The sequence below is a fragment of the Typopeltis vanoorti genome, chromosome 16, assembly GCF_054136105.1.
Source record: "Typopeltis vanoorti isolate ZY-2024b chromosome 16, IOZ_Tvanoo_1.0, whole genome shotgun sequence".
Taxonomy (NCBI): domain Eukaryota; kingdom Metazoa; phylum Arthropoda; class Arachnida; order Uropygi; family Thelyphonidae; genus Typopeltis; species Typopeltis vanoorti.
Genome location: NC_143564.1, coordinates 107,986,549 through 108,006,055, shown reverse-complemented (window position 1 = coordinate 108,006,055; position 19,507 = coordinate 107,986,549). Strand labels below are relative to the sequence as shown.

The 19,507-nt window shown below is 36.9% G+C and overlaps 1 protein-coding gene across 1 annotated transcript in view; it reads right to left on the bottom strand.

Moving 5' to 3' along the window:
• LOC150098250 (semaphorin-2A-like) overlaps positions 1-19,507 on the bottom strand; it is a 667,728-nt gene that overhangs the window by 128,711 nt on the left and 519,510 nt on the right. The window contains exon 10 of the mRNA XM_090406288.1: positions 3,535-3,875. Coding sequence (XP_090262414.1) covers positions 3,535-3,875 — 341 coding nt within the window. The remainder of the gene's footprint in view (positions 1-3,534; positions 3,876-19,507) is intronic.

Sequence of the window (19,507 nt, the reverse complement as noted above, 5' to 3'; positions counted from 1 at the left end):
GTTACTGTTAAATTGTGAATGAAGATATATTTTATGTTTTAATACTTCATTCACATTTAACATAATCCACCATGTCATAAGCAAGACTTGTAAATATTACTTGTTGTTAGTCTCTTGCTTGTAATATATTATTCATATAAATGCTTTGAGTTTTGTTTGTTATTAATTAATTATTTAATCTTAGAATATGTAATAATAATGAAAAGACTCTATATAAATATGTCATTCATTTTATTTAGTTAATTCTGTAAAATTTATTATAAGAAACTGTGTGTATGTAAATTTAAATGTATATTATATGAATTGTGATATATCTTTTTATTTCTGTATGTAAGAGTGATTTTATGTAATACTACTGATTGGATTTGATTGGCTGCTGAAGGAGAAATGGAGTTTATTTTAGTCAGCTCGTGCTGAGAACGTGAACTACTGTGTATAAACAGAGAAGCCAGCGGATATAAGCTGAACTGGTTAGAACCGGATTTTGGCGGGAAGAAGGAACGTAGTTGATTGGAAAACGAAAGTAAGTAAAGGAGAAAGTTTAGGGACAGCTTAGAGACTAGTGGAGGAGTTGATATATGCTGTAAATCGACATACGAAAGGACCGGGAATTAATAGGCAATTCTAATTGCTTCTATGGGAGTTCTGATACTACTATAAATTCCAAATGGTTAGTGGAAGAACAGTGCAGAATCGAAGTTAATACATAGAAGAAAATAAGGAATTAGTAGATAGCTAAAAATAAGAGCATCAAGACTTGTGTATTTTTGTTTCTATAATTCAGTTATTATAGTTGAAGATGTTAAAAGTTTATTTTTCACTTGGTTAGACTATAATAAATTTAGTTTAATCCTTTATCCAAGTGTGTGCAAACAAAGTTTGTGCCTGAAAGTATCTTCAGGACTGGGGTAAAGTGGTACAACACCAGGCAACTCCTTCAAAGGTGGAGCAAGCTACCAACACTCCTATCTCATTATCTCCCAAATGCAAAACACATCTCCTTGCAGATATGTATAATGTTATGCATTAAGGGAAGGGTTACTACCCAGACTAGTTTGGACGTTTATTGAGGTCTCTTCAGTGGGAGCCAGGCCCAAGTGGAGATACCAAGGCAGAAGCATTAGCAAGGTCATCTCTGCCTATAGGAGTTGCCAAATGGTGTGCCACCCTTTTTTAATAAATTACTCTGGATTTAGAGAAAGATGTTAAAAGTTTATTTTTCACTTGGTTAGACTATAATAAATTTAGTTTAATCCTTTATCCAAGTGTGTGCAAACAAAGTTTGCGCCTGAAAGTATCTTCAGGACTGGGGTAAAGTGGTACAACACTGAAGAGACCTCAATAAAGGTCGAAACTAGTCTGGGTAGTGGCCCTTCCCTTAATGCATAGCATTATACATATCTGCAAGGAGATGTGTTTTGCATTTGGGAGATAATGAGATAGGAGTATTGGTAGCTTGCTCCACCTTTGCAAGGAGTTGCCCGGTGTTGTACCACTTAACCCCAGTCCTGAAGATACTTTCAGGTGCAAACTTTGTTTCCACACACTTGGATAAAGGATTAAACTAAATTTATTATAGTCTAACCAAGTGAAAAATAAACTTTTAACATCTTTCTCTAAATCCAGAGTAATTTAATAAAAAGGTGGCACACCGTTTGGCAACTCCTATAGGAGGAGATCACCTTGCTAATGCTTCTACCTGGGTATCTCCACTTGGGCCTGGCTCCCACTGAAGAGACCTCAATAAAGGCCGAAACTAGTCTGGGTAGTGCCCCTCCCTTAATGTATAACATTATACATATCTGCAAGGAGATGTGTTTTGCATTTGGGAGATAATGAGATAGGAGTGTTGGTAGCTTGCTCCACCATTGCAAGGGGTGTCCTGGTGTTGTACCACCTTATCCCAGTCCTGAAGATACTTTCAGGCGCAAACTTTGTTTGCACACATTTGGATAAAGGATTAAACTAAATTTATTATAGTTGAAGATTTCTTTAGTATTGTGTTGCCAAAAAAAAAAAGTCAATAAGCATTTCAAGTGTGCCTAAGCATATTCCATGTGTAGAAGCAGTAACCCAGTAAGAGTTGTCCTTTCTGTAACCTGTGAAGCTATAACAGTTAATGCCGTAGGATATATTTTGACCTTAGCTGTGGTGTTATGTCGATTAATGGTCGGATGTTAGATGTACTAAAGTACTTTCCCCTCAAAATAATAAGTGTCATGTTGTTCTATTAAATGTTAGCTGACTGAGAAAGAATAAAGTGTAACCTATCATAAGATTAATTATTGTAACATTTGGAAGGTCTAACTTTTAAGAACTATTTTCAACTTGTTTGACTGAACATAAAGAACTGATAGATGAATGTTTGATGATTTATGGATTGTAATTATTCTGAATACTTTAATCTGAGCTAATATATTTATGATATGATTCATCCAGTTGGATAGAGAGAAATATGTCAGAGAAATACTAATGCTTTATGAATTAACAATTGTTAACATTAGTCATGATCCTCAAACCTAATTGAGAAGTTATTAGTGTCTGAATGTGAATCCTTATATTTTAATTGGATATCCTTTTGGAGATAGTCATACTTAAATGTATATATTGTACTTTTCCACATTAAATGTTTTCTTTTGTTAAGTTAAACTTGGTGTTTGCCTGATTTTCTTCATTGCACCGCTCATAAAATTAATCGGACCTTTGCGGAAGCCTTAAATACTAGTAATAACCTCGGCCTAAAGATAAAGTGATAATATAAGTATAGTTGATGATTGATTCCTCTATATTATTTAGACTAATCTGAATATAGGGTGGCACGGTATAATATAAATTTCTTTATATTCAGATGAGCATCAATCAACAACTAACCAAGTATAACAAAAATTAAAGAGGTAAAGATAAGAATAAATAACCAATATAAATGGAACAGTTAGCCAAGTGACTGTTCTTGTTCTGGAGGTCATTTTAATTTGAGTCTTTGCTGAGTGAGTCTTTCAAGTTCCTCTCATAATGCTAGCTTGAACTAGCAAAATGTTAGGTTGTAAATGTGTAATTTATTTTTAAATTACTTATTTCATTCCTTTTTTGTACATAGTTTTTATTCCTGAAACTTTAGCATGAATTGCAAGTAGTACATAATGGCATTTATATTCATTTGTATGCTTCACAGGTGTCTATTTTGTAAAAGGGATGAGTGAAAATGTTTATATTTTATATTCGAGATAAGTATGCAGACAGCATCATACATAGGATGACACTATCTACATTATAAGATACATAATTTAAAAAGTTACCAACTAGAGAGAATGAGTGCACAGTATTTAGTTAGCAGTATTTCAGAGAGAAGCAAGTGCATTTATTACATTAGATATACATGGAGGGCAACAAAATAATCTTGGATGACTGCAAATCTTTCTGGTGATTTTTATATAATTTTAGTAATTTTACTATTTACTAATTTTATGATGTTTATGAAGAATATTTATGATCCTACTGAGAATATGATAGAAAGAATTTTAATCCAATACTCACTTGTTCCAGCATAGTATACTGTATAATGGACTCCATCTACTTCAATTTTGTCAACTACAAGGCAAGTGTATATCACATCACGTTTATAATAAACTGGCTTGCCATTGTCATGAGAGACAGCAGAATCCATTAGTGGATGGCCACGAATAAAATTTAGCACTGAATCAGGAAGGGTTTGAGTATCATTAACACACAATCCAGGTCGAGGTTCTGGAACTTTACTAGTAAGGACAGGTAACCAAGCAGATGATGAAGTAAACTGTTCTTTGAATTTGCCATTAAACACTTCTTGAATGGAATCAAGGCTGAAAGTGCATATTGCAGATCCCATTAATCCATTCCTAAACAAATAAGAGTAAACATTCCCAATTATTTAAAGATGTAGTTCACATTTTGGTACCTAAGGAAAATAGCTGATCATCTAAAATGACTGAATCTATTTTTATTATTACAATAATTCATCTATATCCATGATATGTGGTGCATGTTATATTTATGAACTTCCTTACCGAAAACTGAGTATGTATTGTGTATATAATCACCATCATCTCTTTATATATGCAAAAGCATCTAAACTGTAATATAACTTAAAATTCATTACTATATATAATAATAAAGAAAACCTTTAATTTACATTTACTGGATCCTGATGCTGTTTTTGTCAGAGAACCAGGGCAAACAGTGAAAAGTCGGCTACTGGAATAAGCTCCAACTCAACATCTAGAAGAAGAACAAACTCTACGTCAGTAGAAATGAAGACATGACCATCAATATAAGGAGTATTAATGAAACGAAAATCGAACTTGCAGAAGAACTGGAAAAGTATCATGTGGATGTAACTGGCATTCCTGAGACAAAGAAGATAAAAACAGGTGAGATCTTATTAAATAATTATAGGATGTCATGTTAAGGCAATCATGATCAAGGAAAGGAAGCAGTAGCGATAGCATTCAACAAGGCAGTTTCAAGCAGAGTTATGTGGGCAAACTTCAAAATTGGGAAATATGCAATGAAACTTATTTGTGGCTATGGTGCCACAGAAGGTTCTAAGAAAGAAGTGGAGGCATTTTTCAAGCCATTAGAGAAGGTGGCTGACATAAAGAAAATGGAAAAAGTAGTACTTGTTGGAGATCTAAACAGTAGAGTAGGAAGTGAATACGACCAGGCATACAGGAAGATTTTGGGAAAATCAGGAGAAAAAAGCAAAGCTAATAATAATAATAATAATAATAATAATAATGGTATTTGCTGGACTTCTACTCAGGACATGGACTAGTCATTATTAACACTATGTTCCAACATAAAGATGTGCACAAGTTCATGTGGAGAGAAGACACAAGAAATAAGGAAAGCCTCATTGACTACATCATCGTGATAGAAATACCTTCAAGTTGGTTCAGGATACAAAAGTGTACAGAAGATTTGAAATTGGAAGTGGCCATTACTTAGCACTTAGTAGGATTACTAAATAACATAAAGGAATGCATAACCAACGTATAAGCTTGTCTACGACATTTAGTAGGATGAAAATGAATATTGCATTAAAAAGAACAGTATGTAAGAAAGTTTTAAAAAGAATTATTATTATTATTATTATTCTGGCCTCCATGGAGTCAAAAGACTCATCATGGGAGGTCCCTCCTAGGAAACACAAAGTCTATCATACCACTCCTTAAATGCATTGACCGTTCTCACTCTCACCACTCTTACAGGCAATGCATTCCATGGCTCAACCACCCTCCATGCAAAGAAACCACTCCTCACTCTCTTTCTCACAGTTGCCTTTCGCAACTTCCAGGGATGACCTCTTGTCATGACTCCTTCCCGCTGTTCAACCAAGCGAAAGAACTCTCCAGTGTCAACCCTGTAACCACCTCTCAACAGTTTCTCAATCATATCACCTCTCCTTCTTCTATCCACCAAACTCTGCAATTGACACTCCCCCAGCTGATCCTCATAACTAACATTGTACAGTCCTGACACCATTTTTGTTATCTGCCTTTGTACCCTCTCCACAGTTAATTTATCCCCTTCAAATCCTGGGGACCAGATCTGAGAACAATAGTCTAAGTGTGGTCTGATCAGAGTCTTATACAATGGAATGATAACCCTTTTATCTCTGCAGGTCAGTGTTCTTCTCATTATTGCAACAATCCTCTGTGTTACCCTCACTACCTTTGCAATATGTCTCCTAAATTTCAGGTTTCTATCAATCATCAACCCCAGATCTCTTGTCTCCCCTACTTCCTCCAGTTTAACTCCTCCCATAGAGCTTGCAGCATTCCATCGATGTGTCCCAAACCTCAAGACCTTACATTTTGCTGCATTAAACTGACACCCCCCCCATTCGTTTGCCATTCTATCTAGCTTATTCAAATCCTCTTGCAGGGACACCACATCTGCACTATTAATAATAACCCTTCCCAGCTTTGCATCATCCGCAAACAACTGAATATCCCCTTGCAATCCACGGACAATGTCATCGATATAAAGATTAAACAATATAGGTCCCAGTACTGAGCCCTGTGGAACCCCACTTGTAACCTTCCTCTTTGATATTGCTCCATCATACACAACTCTTGGATACCTATGACAGCCAATCCTGAATCCAGTTGATCAATCTGACATCCAGACCCATGTGCTGCAACTTGAATATCAGCTTATCATGTGGCACTCTGTCAAATGCCTTTGCTAAGTCTAGGAAAATGGCAATATATGCCTTTCCCTCATCTAATGCTCTTGTAACTTTATCATAAAAGGCTAGCATATTACTAAAACAAAGAGCACCCTTCACAAATCCATGGTGACTCTCACAGATAACATTACCCTCATCTGCCCAATGCTGTATACGATCCCTCACTACTTTCTTCAAGATCTTACTAACTACTGATGATACACAAACTGGCCTATAATTAGACACTTCCAGTCTGCTACCGCCCTTATGCAATGGCACTATCTTACCTTCCTTCCATTCCATGGGCACCTTTCCCGCAGCCAGACCTTCATTGAAAAGCCAGGTCAAAGGCACTGTCAGTTCCCTAGCACATTGTCTCAAAATTCGTGGTGAAATACCATCCAGAGTACTCAGTATTTGGAACACACTCTCCTCCTGCACCTCTAAACCTCGAACCTGCCCTATCCCTCTACTTCAAATTGACTCCTCCAAGATGAAATACTCCAATAAAGTGTTCATTGAACAATTCCACTATGTCCTCTGCATTAGTCACTCTATTGCCATTTTTATCCGACAATGTCATTCTTCCAAGTCATTTCTCCTCCTACTGGCCACATAGCTAAGAAATTCCCTAGGATTTTCCTTGGATCTAAGGGCCAATCTTTTCTCATATTCCAGTTTTGCCTTCCTTACCATACTACTCACTCTCCTGGCCTGTGTCTTATATTCTTCGTGCATCTTCTCTTCACCTGTCTCCTTATATCTCTTCCATTGTGCATCATTTACAGGTAAACTGTAGACTCAACTATACAAAATAATTGAAGAAAATGTGAAACAGTTTGAAAACAAGAACCAAACATCAGAGTCTCAGTGGCAAACTTTGAAGAAGATACTGATTGATTCAGCTAGTGAGGTATGTGGTGAAGTTGTCTGTAAGGATATAAAATAAGAACTCTATGATGGACACAAGAAGTTAAAGAAGCAGTCCTGGAAAAGAAGAAAGAGTACCAAAAGTTCTTAGCAAATAACCTAAAAGAATACAGAGAAAAATGTGGGCGAGCTAAGTTGATAATTATTTAGAAACCTTCCTGATAATTATTTAGAAAATAATTATCAGAAAGGTGGCAAATTGTTCTTGCTAATGAAAAAAAAAAGCTCAGAAATGGAAGAAAGAGTACTATAAAAAGAATCAAAGATGATAAAAGTGACATGAAAACTGAATATTATAGATGTCTGGAGTAATTACTATTAAAGACTGTTAAATGAAACAACAACAAGCAGTGACAAAACCATATTAGAAAATTTTGAAGAGCACTTCAAAGAGGAGTATATATCAATACTTGAGGTAGAAGCCATCAAAAACTTGAAATGTGGAAAGGCAGCCGAAGTAGATATTTGACCAGAAAAGCTTAAATATGGAGGTATAAAAGTTTTGCAATGGTTACACTGCATAACTCAGAGAGCCTGGTCAGAAGGTCTGATTCCAGATGACTGGAGTAGAGCTCTCATAGTTCCCATCTATAAAAAAGGGAATAAAGTTGAATATGAGAACTGCAGAGGAATTTCTCTAATTAGTATTCCAGGTAAGATTTATGCAAGCATATATGAAAAGAGGTTGAGAAAGATTTTGGAAGAGAAACTTGGAAAAGAACAAGCTGGATTCAGGCTAAATAGAGGTTGTCAAGACCAGATTTTCGCTTTATGACAAAATAGTTGAGAAATCATGGGAATACGACAATGATCTGTACTGAAATTTTGAGATATTGAAAAGGCATATGACAAGGTGCCCAGAGAAAAGCTTTTCAAAACCCAAAAATTCTATGGAGCAAATGAAACATTATACAGAGCAATACATAGTCTATATTTATGATCTTATTCAATTATCTTCTCTGTTGTTATATATTTATTCTTTTTTTCAACGGATTTTCCAAAGTTTTCTCTCACCACAAAAAAATTCTTCATTTTAAAGCAGTATATTTTGTTTAGAAAGGTAACAGTTGTAGCATACCTGACACTAATTAACTATTGCTTCTAATAAAATAACATAAAACCTACATTATAGTTACAGAGTACATTAAAAATGTTTTTGGTGATGTAACATGTTATTATTTGAGTTTGTTATTGTTATGTAAATAACATATTATCAGGTGTGTGTCATAAAAATCAAAAATTATTTATTAATTACAATGAATTAAAAGTTTGCTGTTAATGATAATAATAATAATTATTATTATTATTCGTGACAACACCTCCAAGGAGTCCGTAGACTCATTGCGGGAGAACACCTACAACTCTTCATCTTCACCACCACACAGAACCTCTACTACCAATCATCTACATCAACACCAACCATTGCCCACCACCATAACTATATTTTTGTCTGTAAATTGCGTGTTCTGAAGGGCCAATTTTTCTGTATGCGGGATGAAAAACTTGAGTTTCCGGGAGAAAAAACCCTGCTACCTCCATATGAGATCGGCTAACTCACCTTCAATTGAAAAAGTCCATATAAAGATTCCTCCTATCATGATGAGAATCGAACTTAGGCCATTTCTAATCGAAGGGCACAACATCCTATCATTCTACCAATTGCGCTACAGAGGAAATACTATACTGAATAATAAAAAAAATTTTTGCATTGAAGTTTCTGGGACAATGGGTTAACTACAGTCAACTGTAATACAATTAATGGTGTGATCCTGCAGAAGAACACCAACAATTTCTGAAGAACACCGTCACCTTTCATGCACGTGACTGTCCTTATTCTCAAGGTCATTTCATTCTATGTCTTCAGAATATCATCTGCATTCATCTACCCAATACCAACCCAATGAAATTCACTTGGAATAACATCCAGGTTTGAGTTTCCACTGCTCTTCCCAGTTTATCAGAGAATAACTCCAGTGATCCTAGAAGAGAACCTTGTGATACCCTGCTTTTCACGTTTCTCTTTTTTGAGACACTGCACACCAGTACACAATATGCTGACTCCTGTCTCAAACCAAGATATCAAATAACTGTCCATCCACATCCTTCTCAATTCCAAAATTCTGTGGCATTCACCTTTGAAAAATCTAGAAAAATTACAGCATAAGCATCTGCTCTATACCACACATTTGTCACTGTTATAAAATGGAAACCTGATTTATAAAGCAAGATCTCCCCCTTAACAAACTTATGCTCTAGAAAGATTTCTGTCTCTTCAATCCAAATATGCATTATATCTCTAATTAAACTAGCCTGTAGTTTGACCTACTGATTCCCTCTACCTTTTGAAAAATCCCTCCAGTATCTATCTAGTAAATTTTTCTTGAGAATTTACATCCTAGTCAATCATATTCATTTTTGTTTACCAGGTTCTGCAATTTATACTTCCTTAACCTATATTCCTTAAATTACCTTCATTATCCACCTTTCATCATTTTCAGATTTTCATATCATCAAGAAAAGTAGACAACCAAATCAGAACAGAGCATTTCAATTGCAGCTTGATCTCTTATAATACAAAGGAACAATCACCTTCTTAATTCTAATTATCAATATCCTCCTCACCAGAAATACTTTTTGGCTGTCTAATCAGTTTTGTAATGTGCCCTTGGAACTTGCCCGTCTGCATTATTCCAAGATCCCTTACCTCCTCCTCTTATTCCAGCATAATAATCCCTCTGCACAACATGCAGCCTTTCATCTTTGAATTCTTTAAAGTACTTTATATACTTTGCTATATATAAGAGAATTGTATATGGGGGAGCAGTATTAGGGAGTAGGAAGGTTACAGGTGGAGTTCCACAAGGTATTGTCACTGATATTGTCTAAAGGGAGATGTTCAGTTGTTTGCAGATGATGTGAAGCTTGAGAGGGTTATTAGTAATAGTGCTAATGTTTTGGCTCTTCAAGATGATTTGAATAAGCTGAAAAGGTGGACAAATGAATGGGAATTTCAGTTTAATGCAATTAAATGTAAGATTTTAAAATTTGAGATCCACAGATGGAATGCTTCATTCTCAGTTGGTGGAGTTAAACTGGAAGAAGTAGAGGAGGCAAGGGATCTTGGAGTGATTGTAAACATATTTGAAGTTCCGAGGACATATTACAAAGACATCTCAGAGAATTGCGGCAATGCTGAAGAGAACAATGACTATGAGAGATAAAAGTGTGCTGTCCCATTGTATAAAGCTTTGATCAGACCACATCTGGATTTCTGTGCTCAGATCTGGTTACTAGGATTTGAAGGGGATGAAGTAACCTTGGAGAGGATGCAGAGATGGATAACAAAACTGACATCAGGACTGCACAATGTTGCATTATGAGGATAGACTGAGGGCATGCAGAGTGCAGAGTTTGGTGGATAGAAGGCAAAGGGAGGGGGGGATGTGATTGAGACATTTAAGCTGTTGAAGCGTTATTATCGTATCAACACTGAGGAGATTTTTCATATGGTAGAATGAGGAAAAGGAACAAGGAAAAGAGACCATCCATGGAAGTTGCAAAAAGAGGTGGTGAGTAAAAAGGGTAAGAAGTAAGTTTTTTACATGGAGAGTGGTAGGAGCATGGAATGCATTGCCTGAAAGGATGGCAAACATGCAGAATCTGGATAATTTTAAGGAGTGGTATGATAGACTTTGTGTTCACTAATGTTGACCTCCCATGAAGAGTCAGGAAAATAATAAAAAGTGGATATGTTCACTTATTTGTTGACACTGCCAAGTGACAGAAATACTCCTGAAGGACTACCATATAACAGAACCATTTATAACATCATTTATACAAAGATTTAACGTACCACGTGTTACTTCCCATTTTGTCAGCATTCCCTATTCAAACACGACTCTTCCATTTATTAGAACCCCGTTTATTATTATTATCATGATGACAAGAGGAATCTTTGTATGGGATTTTCATTTGAAGGTGAGTTAGCCGATCTCCAATGGAGGTAACAAGGTATTTTCTCTTGATAACTTGGGTTTTTCATCCTGCATACAGACAAATGGCCATGAGAAAACACACAATTTACAGACCAAAAAATAATAATAATAAATAAATGAATAAAATACTGTTGCTGGTGGTAGTGATGTGATAGTTGGAGGATTAAGTAGGGAAGATGAGTTGTGTAGAGTGGAGGAGAGTGCACTCCTGTGATTTCTTGGATCCCTTGGACGAATTACGTAATTATAATAATAGTAATTTGTGATTCATGATTAAGTGGGTTTGCTCATTAGAGCAAATTGCTATAGCACCATTTTTGAGGATGTTAATGATCCCAAGTTTTGGTATGAGCTATTATGTATGTATTGGCCAATATGTGTGGGCTTGCAGTAGACAGTGAAGGATAGACTGCCTGAAGGAATATGTGTAACAAGTGTATCCAGGAAAGGAAGCAAGTTTTGATTTTCAATTTAACATGTTCGCTGTCACGCTACTTTGGCATAGTCTGTTCCTGTACACCAAGCAATTTCACTTCTTCAAGGTCAGTACGGTAATCTCGTTGCCGGCGGTAAGCGTCATACAAGTATACTTGTAGTTGGCTTGTGCAGAGCATATACCATCTATGAGAATACACAGTTTTCATGCTAGCTCCACAAGCTAAGCATTTTCACTTCTTCAAGGTCAGTACAGTAATCTCGTTGCCGGTGGTAAGCGTCATACGAGTATACTCTTACCTGGTTTATCAACTACGAGGTATACTCGTAGTTGGCAGCGAACGTGTTCAGTAGTAAATTGTACACATTCATGTTGTTGAAGTGGCTGAAGAAGATGTTTCAAGTTTGGTGGCCATGTGGCCAGATAATAAAAAATCATCAATGTATCTAAGCCAAACTGTAGGTTTTAAAGTAAAGGAATCTAGAGCACTTTGCTCAAAAACTTCCATATAAAAGTTAGTAATGGAGAGGGGAGGAGGGGGCCATTCATGAAACTCTCCCAGCAATAGACAGAGTTATTCTGATTTAAATTTGGGCATTGTAGAAGTGCCTCAGCACTCTCAAACCTAAACCTGCACTAATGTAAATGGTGACTATTGGATATTGTGGTCAGTGTCCACTCCACGCTGAGAAAGGCCATATTTTTCAGGTTTATTGTTGTTAATATAAGACTGGTGTCTTTTTCAATAGAATGTCTTGTTTGTCCAAAGTACGAGTGGAAGTGCTCACACTGAACTGGATAAACATCAAGGAGGGAGAGGGGGAACAGAGACTGTTTATCTTTCGTGGATGATAACCAAGAGGAGATTTTGTAATAGGGAAAAATGTAGGAACTAAATTGTATCTTTTCAAGATCTTAGCAATTGTCTCAAGGATGCATGCAATATATGGGATAGGGACTCACTGTACAGGTTCAATTTTTTGGCAATGGGCTTATAAAAGTCTAAGATGCATTTAAACTTCCTTGAGGTAAAACCATTCTGTAGTAAGATGCTCATTTCTTGTTGGAGAGCTTGGGAATTGGAGCAGATAACATGTGCTCTGCTGAGCAAAGATTTGAAGATGCCCGTTTTTTGTGATTGAATCTTGCTATATGTAGCAGTCTGTGAAGGTAGGTTTATGGTGAATAGATGTAGTGAGTATTCCAGAATGGGGAATACCTGCTACTTCTATTGGGATACGGGAAAGGAGGATGTTCAAGAAGGCTAATTTTCCATCCTTTTCTTTTTCCACAGTGAAGTTGATGCATGGGTGTAAGCTGTTGCTTATGGTTAGAAAGGTAAGTACAGATTCTTCTGATTCTGGCTAAATGGCAAACACATCATCTACATACTGAACCCAAAAGTAAGGTTGGGGTTATATTGAAGAGCACAGTGATTCTTCAAGATGCTCTAAGTAAAAATTAGCAAGTGCAGGTGGCAAGGGGCTATCTGAGTGCATGAGAAAGTTAAACAATATTCAACTATGTCTGGAGGGAACACATCTGATAACAAATGGAGAGTGTTAGCCAGAGGTACATTAGTAAATAAGTCTGTAGGCTGAAGGGCAGGTTTTTCTACTTTTATCAAAAATCTGACATTCTTCACAGAGGTTTGTGTATGGCCAATATAGGAGATTAAAACATTATTATTATTAACATTTGACCTCCATGGAGTCAGAAACTCATTGTGGGAGGTCACACTATTGCACACAGTGCTCATCTAACCATGTCTTAAACTGATTCAATGTATCTACACCCACAACACACTCAGGCAATGCATTCCAATCACCAACCACCCTCCATGCAAAGAACCCACTTCTCACTCCTCCGTTCACACCCTCCTTATACAGTCTCCAGTAATGGCCCCCCTTGTTCTACTCCCTTCTCCCATTCTATGAACAATTTCTTCTATGCCGACCCAATAACAACCCCTGACTAGCTTGTATGTCTCAATCATATCCCCCCCCCCTCTTCCTCCTATTCACGAGGCTCTGCAACTTACATTCTTTCAATATGTCCTCATACTCCATATTCCAAAGACCACTGACTACCTTTGTGAATCTTCTACTGGACCCTTTCTAACATATCCATGTCACCATGAAAACCCAGCGACCAAATGTGAGCACAATAATCCATATGAGGCCTGATCAAGGCCTTATACAATGGAATCATAACCTCTCTATTTCTGCATGTCAGAGTCCTCTGCATAATTGCCATTATCTGATGTGATGTCTTCACAACTTGTGCAATGTTTTTAATATTATTATTCAGGCCTCCATGGAGTCAAAAGACTCATCGTGGGAGGCCCTTCCTAAGAAACACAAAGTCTATCATACCACTCCTTAAACCCAATGACCGTTCTCGCTCTCACCACTCCATCAGGCAATGCATTCCAATGGTTCAACCACCCTCCATGCAAAAAAACCACTCCTCACTCTCTTGCTCATGGTTTCCTTTCGTAACTTCCAGGGATGGCCTCTTGTCATCACTCCTTCCCGCTGTTCAATCAAGAGAAAGAACTCCCCAGTGTAAACCCTGTAACCACCTTTCAACAATTTAAAAGTCTCAATCATATCACCTCTCCTTCTATCCACCAAACTCTGCAGTCCACATTCCCTCAGCCGATCCTCATAACTAACATTGTACAGTCCTGAAACCATCTATCTGCCTTTGTACCCCTTCCACAGTTAATTTATCCCCTACAAATCCTGGGGACCAAATCTGAGAACAATAGTCTAAGGAATTTCAGGTTCTTTTCCACCATCACTCCTAGATCTCTCATCTCCTCTACTTCTGTTAAAGTTTCCTCTCCAAGTGTATACTTTGCATCCCATCGTTGCTTACCAAATCTCAAAACCTTACACTTGGTAACATTGAATTGACAGTTCTACTTACCTGCCCAATCATGCAATCTATTCAAGTCCACTTGTAAGGCAATAACATCCAGTTAACTCTGCATTGCTCTCCCCAGTTTTGCATCATCTGCAAACAGCTGGATATCACTAGTTAAACCCAACCCAATATCATTAACAAACAAATTGAACTAGAATGGCCCCAAAACTGACCCCTTGGCACACCACTAGTTATCTTTCTTTTTTCAGGATACTGCACTCCCATATACAACTTTCTGATACCTACCTGACAGCTAGTCACTGATCTAACTCAGAAGTCTGTTATCCATCCCATCTGTTTCAATTTATTTAAGAGCTTATTGTGTGGCAGTCTATCAAAAGACTTTGCAAAATCTAAGTACACTGTATATGCATCTCCCCATTCCAAAATATTTGTTATCCTGTTATAGTACATAAGTAAGTTAGTGAAACATGATCTTCCCCTTAACAAACCCATGCTGATAACCATGTTATCAACCCATTTCTGTATCCTATTTCTCACCAATATCTCGGATCTTCACCACAACTCCAGATATACAGACCAGCCTATAATTTGAAGTTACAGCCTTATCAACACCTTTATGCAGTGGATCAATTTTTATCCTCCTTCCACTCCCTTGGAACTTGTGCTGTTGTAAGGCTCTTATTAAACAGGCATTCCAATGCTACTGCCAATACCCTGGAACATTCCCTTAAGATGCATGGTGATATGTTATCAAATCCTATTGCCTTATTGACATCAAGTTTATTTCCTCAAATACCTCTTGCTCACTCACAATTAAGCCATCCTCTCCTATGTCCTCTGCACTTAAGTTCCTCATGATTCCACCCTGATCATAATGAAATACCCTTATAAATTGATCACTGAATACCTCAACAATGTCTTCTGCAGCAGTTACTGTTCTTCCACTTTCATCCTTTAACTTCATCTTACCATGATCATTCTTCCTTCTACTTGCCACATATCTAAAAAAGTCTCTAGGGTTTTTCTTTGCCTGATTTTCCAATTTCTGCTCATACTCTACTTTTGTTTTCCTTACTAACTGAGTCACTCTCCTGGCTTGTTCTTTATACTCTTCATGTGACTGATTATCATCATTATTCATCTTGTACTTCCTCCAAAGTACCTTCTTTTTCCAGATTTCATTTTAAGCTCCACATTCATCCATTTTACACCTACCTTATTCAACCTTTTGGCCTTTGGAATACAGTCATACAATGATGCTGTTAGGCATTTCTTTGTCAGTTCCCATGCAGCATTTATTTCCTTACCACTCAAATCCTTATTCCATGTTATAGTTCCAAGCTGTCTCCTAAGCTTGTCATAATCACTCATGTCAATAATTCATAATCAATAATTCCATATATATCCTTTCCTCACAAAAGTCTGCATATGACTAGCCACAACACATGTGATTACAGTGGTATCTCGCTAATCCGAACTAATAAAAACTATGCTCGTTCGGATTAGCGAATTTTCCTCCAAGAGACAACAATAACTAGCGTTTAAGACAAAAATAATCAGATTCTAATGGTACATCGATTTAATTCTGTAAATAAATTAACTGATAGAAAAAAGCTACTGTACTGTAATGTAAAACAAAAAAATAATACAGTACACAAGTTTAATTTAGTAAAAAATTTAATTTGTATGTACCTTTATTGTTGAGAATTCTGATTTAATAAAATTGCATAGTTCAGTACGTAACTTAATTTGCATAAAAATTATCACTTTCTTGTACACAACACAAAAAAATGTTTCACAGTATAACACAAAAAAAGTTTTTTATTTCTTTGCAAAAAAGTCACCGATTTTCTTTTGCTTCTTGGAAGCTAAGCTTTTTTCGAATGCTTCTTCTCGGAGCTGCATTAGCAACAAAATTTTATGGAATGGCGTATCATTCTGCTTAGCCCATTCTATACACATATTAAAACTCTCAGTTGTCTCTTAATGTTTTACTTTTTTTTTCTTTGAGTTCTTCATCATTATCATCGTCTTCTAATTCATTCTGTAGCGTCATATTTATAATTTCAGCATCTGATTTGATTTTGAATTCACTTTTGGTTCTACCTGTAATACATTCCATAACATCTGTTTGTGAAATTTCAACATATGGATTTATATTTTTAACCAAATTATGCACGTTTTGAATTTCTTCTTTTTGTGTATATTTGTGATTCATGCCAACAATACAGTATGTACCGTACAGTATAAAAAAGCAAACGTGAACACACGATAAATCAAAATAGGCCTCCAGTATAGGCGTACAATCAACAGTATGAAAAAATACTGTACTGTAATAATAATAAAATAAATAATAATAGTTAACCTAATAATTATTAAATAAAAATAATAGTACCCAAAATAATAATACGTAATAAAACTTTTTTTTCTTTCAAACCGCAGTTCGGATTACTGGAGGGTTCGGACTAAAGAGGTTCGGATTAGCGAGATACCACTGTACTTAATGATCAATTCCACCAACTGGAGGAAAATCTGAAACCCTTCTAGCAATTACATCCTCTAATGAAATGATGAGATCTAGAACTCTTGATCATCGAGTGCCGTTCTTTATGTGCTGCCTGAGATAGTTATCTCTCAAGAACTCGAGAAATTCATTTTCCTTATTCCCAGATGCTATCTCTTCATTCCAATCTATACCACCATAATTAAAATCACCCATAATAATTACCCTTCCTTTATTCACTAATCCAAGTTATTTATACATTTCTTCATCACCACCTTCCACATTTCCAGGCCTATAGCAACATCCAACTAAATACGTCTTCCTCTCAACCTCCACGTTACACCACACTGCCTCATAACCACTGCCACTATTTCTCCCTTTCATATCTATCTTATGTGGACTCAATTCCCCTACTATCATGAGCAGCACTCACCCTCCCCTCTTCCCCTTCTATCCTCATGGAAAACACTGTATCCTTCCATTTCTATTCCCATTACGATATCATCTTCATTCAACCATGTTTCACTTATTCCAATGATTTAGGGGCGAATAAACTCAGTCACTGAAACCATTTCATCCCCTTTATTCCTGATACTGCTAGCATTTGTAAACAGACACAGCAGTTCATTCTATAGCCTACCCGAGCCATGTGTTGGTTGTGATTTCCCCACTACACCTGCCCAATCACCTTTATCACTGCTTACCATATACATCTGCTCAGTCTCAGCTTCTCCACTCACATCGCAATATATTTCATCTTCATGTTCTCTGCCATTCACTCTCTCTCTCTCTATGCCATGACTCCTTCCCCCCCCGACACACCTGTTCCTCATGTATTCCCATTCTCTCTTCCTCTCTCACATTTCTCTCTCTTCAGTACTATTCTCCTGATTTTTCCTTCCATCTCTTTCTTTAGATCTCTGTCACGCATCACACACTATACATCCATCCAGCAACACTTTCTCCAGCACATCGACTCCAAAGCCATTCAAATGCAGCCCTGTATAATCTCATTCTACCTTCAAACACATGCCATACATCCACAAACTGCACTCCCTTCTCCTCATTCATTATTTTAGCTCTCCGTTGCAACTCATCATTGTCATATCTAGGTAGCACACTGACAACCTTTCCTACAACACTATTATCTTTCACTCTTCTCAATAGTCTCCTGATATTCGTCCTCACATCCTTCTTATGTCAACTCAGATCATTTGTCCCTACAATCACAACTACCTCTCTTGCTCATTTCTTCCTCATGTCCAACACCTTAATTATCGTGCTCATTCTCCCACCCAGATAGCAAACTTTATGGACTCTGTCAGTAACTAGCCCTGTAATTATGGAGTCTCCATATACTGCTATCCTGGAATCACTCTTCACTTCTTTTACTCTTTTTTCTTTCATTCTGTTCTCTTGCACACCTTCATGCTTCCACTAGACATCTAACATCACTCCACATATCCTTCATTTCATTTTTCATTTCCAATAATTGTTTCATTAAATCTTGCATTCTGACAATTTCACTTTCTATCTCGCTACCTCTCATTCGGCCGCACTTTATTTCCTTTTCCTCATTCATACTTTCTTTCACTTGTACATCTTTGCATTCTTTCACTCCTTCAGTTTCTCCAACTTTCGTTTCATTTCTGTTTTTTCCACAACTTTCGCTTCTTTACATTCTTTTACTCTATCAGTTTCTCTTGCTTTTGTTGCATTTCTGTTTTGCGCAACTTTTTCCATAACTTTCGCTTCTACATCCTCACACATTCTTTCACTCCCTCAGTTTCTCCCACTTTCTTTGCATTCCCATTTTTTGCAACTTTTTCCATAACTTTCACTCCGTCAGTTTCTCTGCCTTTCTTTTCATTTCCGTTTCTTTCATGTACACCACTACCTTTGCAGTCAGTTTAGCATTTTTTGTATCATGGTCAAGTGGCACACTAAGGATCTAATCTTGGAGAGGGCCGAGCACTCAAGATTTAATCTTGGGGGGGGGGGGAAGTTGAGTAGATGATTTGAGAATACACACTGTGCATTGCATACGGGTTATGACTGAGCATCTGCAGTGATCGCCAATATATGATACCCATGATCTCCTCTGGCCTGCTCGGACAAATGAAGTAGTGCCCCAGTACTACTTCATTCGTCTTGCATTCACAGCAGCCAGGATTCCTGAGCACTATAGGATATTCCCATCTTATGTGACTGCTACTTCATAAGTAGCATAGAAATAGAAGACACGACACAACATAAATTTTTAAAAAAAATGAATTTTAATTAGGAAAAGATTTTTGTAAATTTTTCCAGTGTTTTTTCCTTTTTCTTTTTGGGGGAGTAGGGCCCCTTGGCCCCCCTCCCTGGGTGCGCCAATGTTGTGGTCCAACAATATATCGCACTTCTGACACATCGATACTTTCTCTCATTCATTCTCTCTCCAGAAAGACATCTCTTACACTCCATCATGCATACATATTGCACTCACAACATCGAATTAGTTTCTAAACGTCTATGTCGCTGATGCTATTTTACTTTCATGG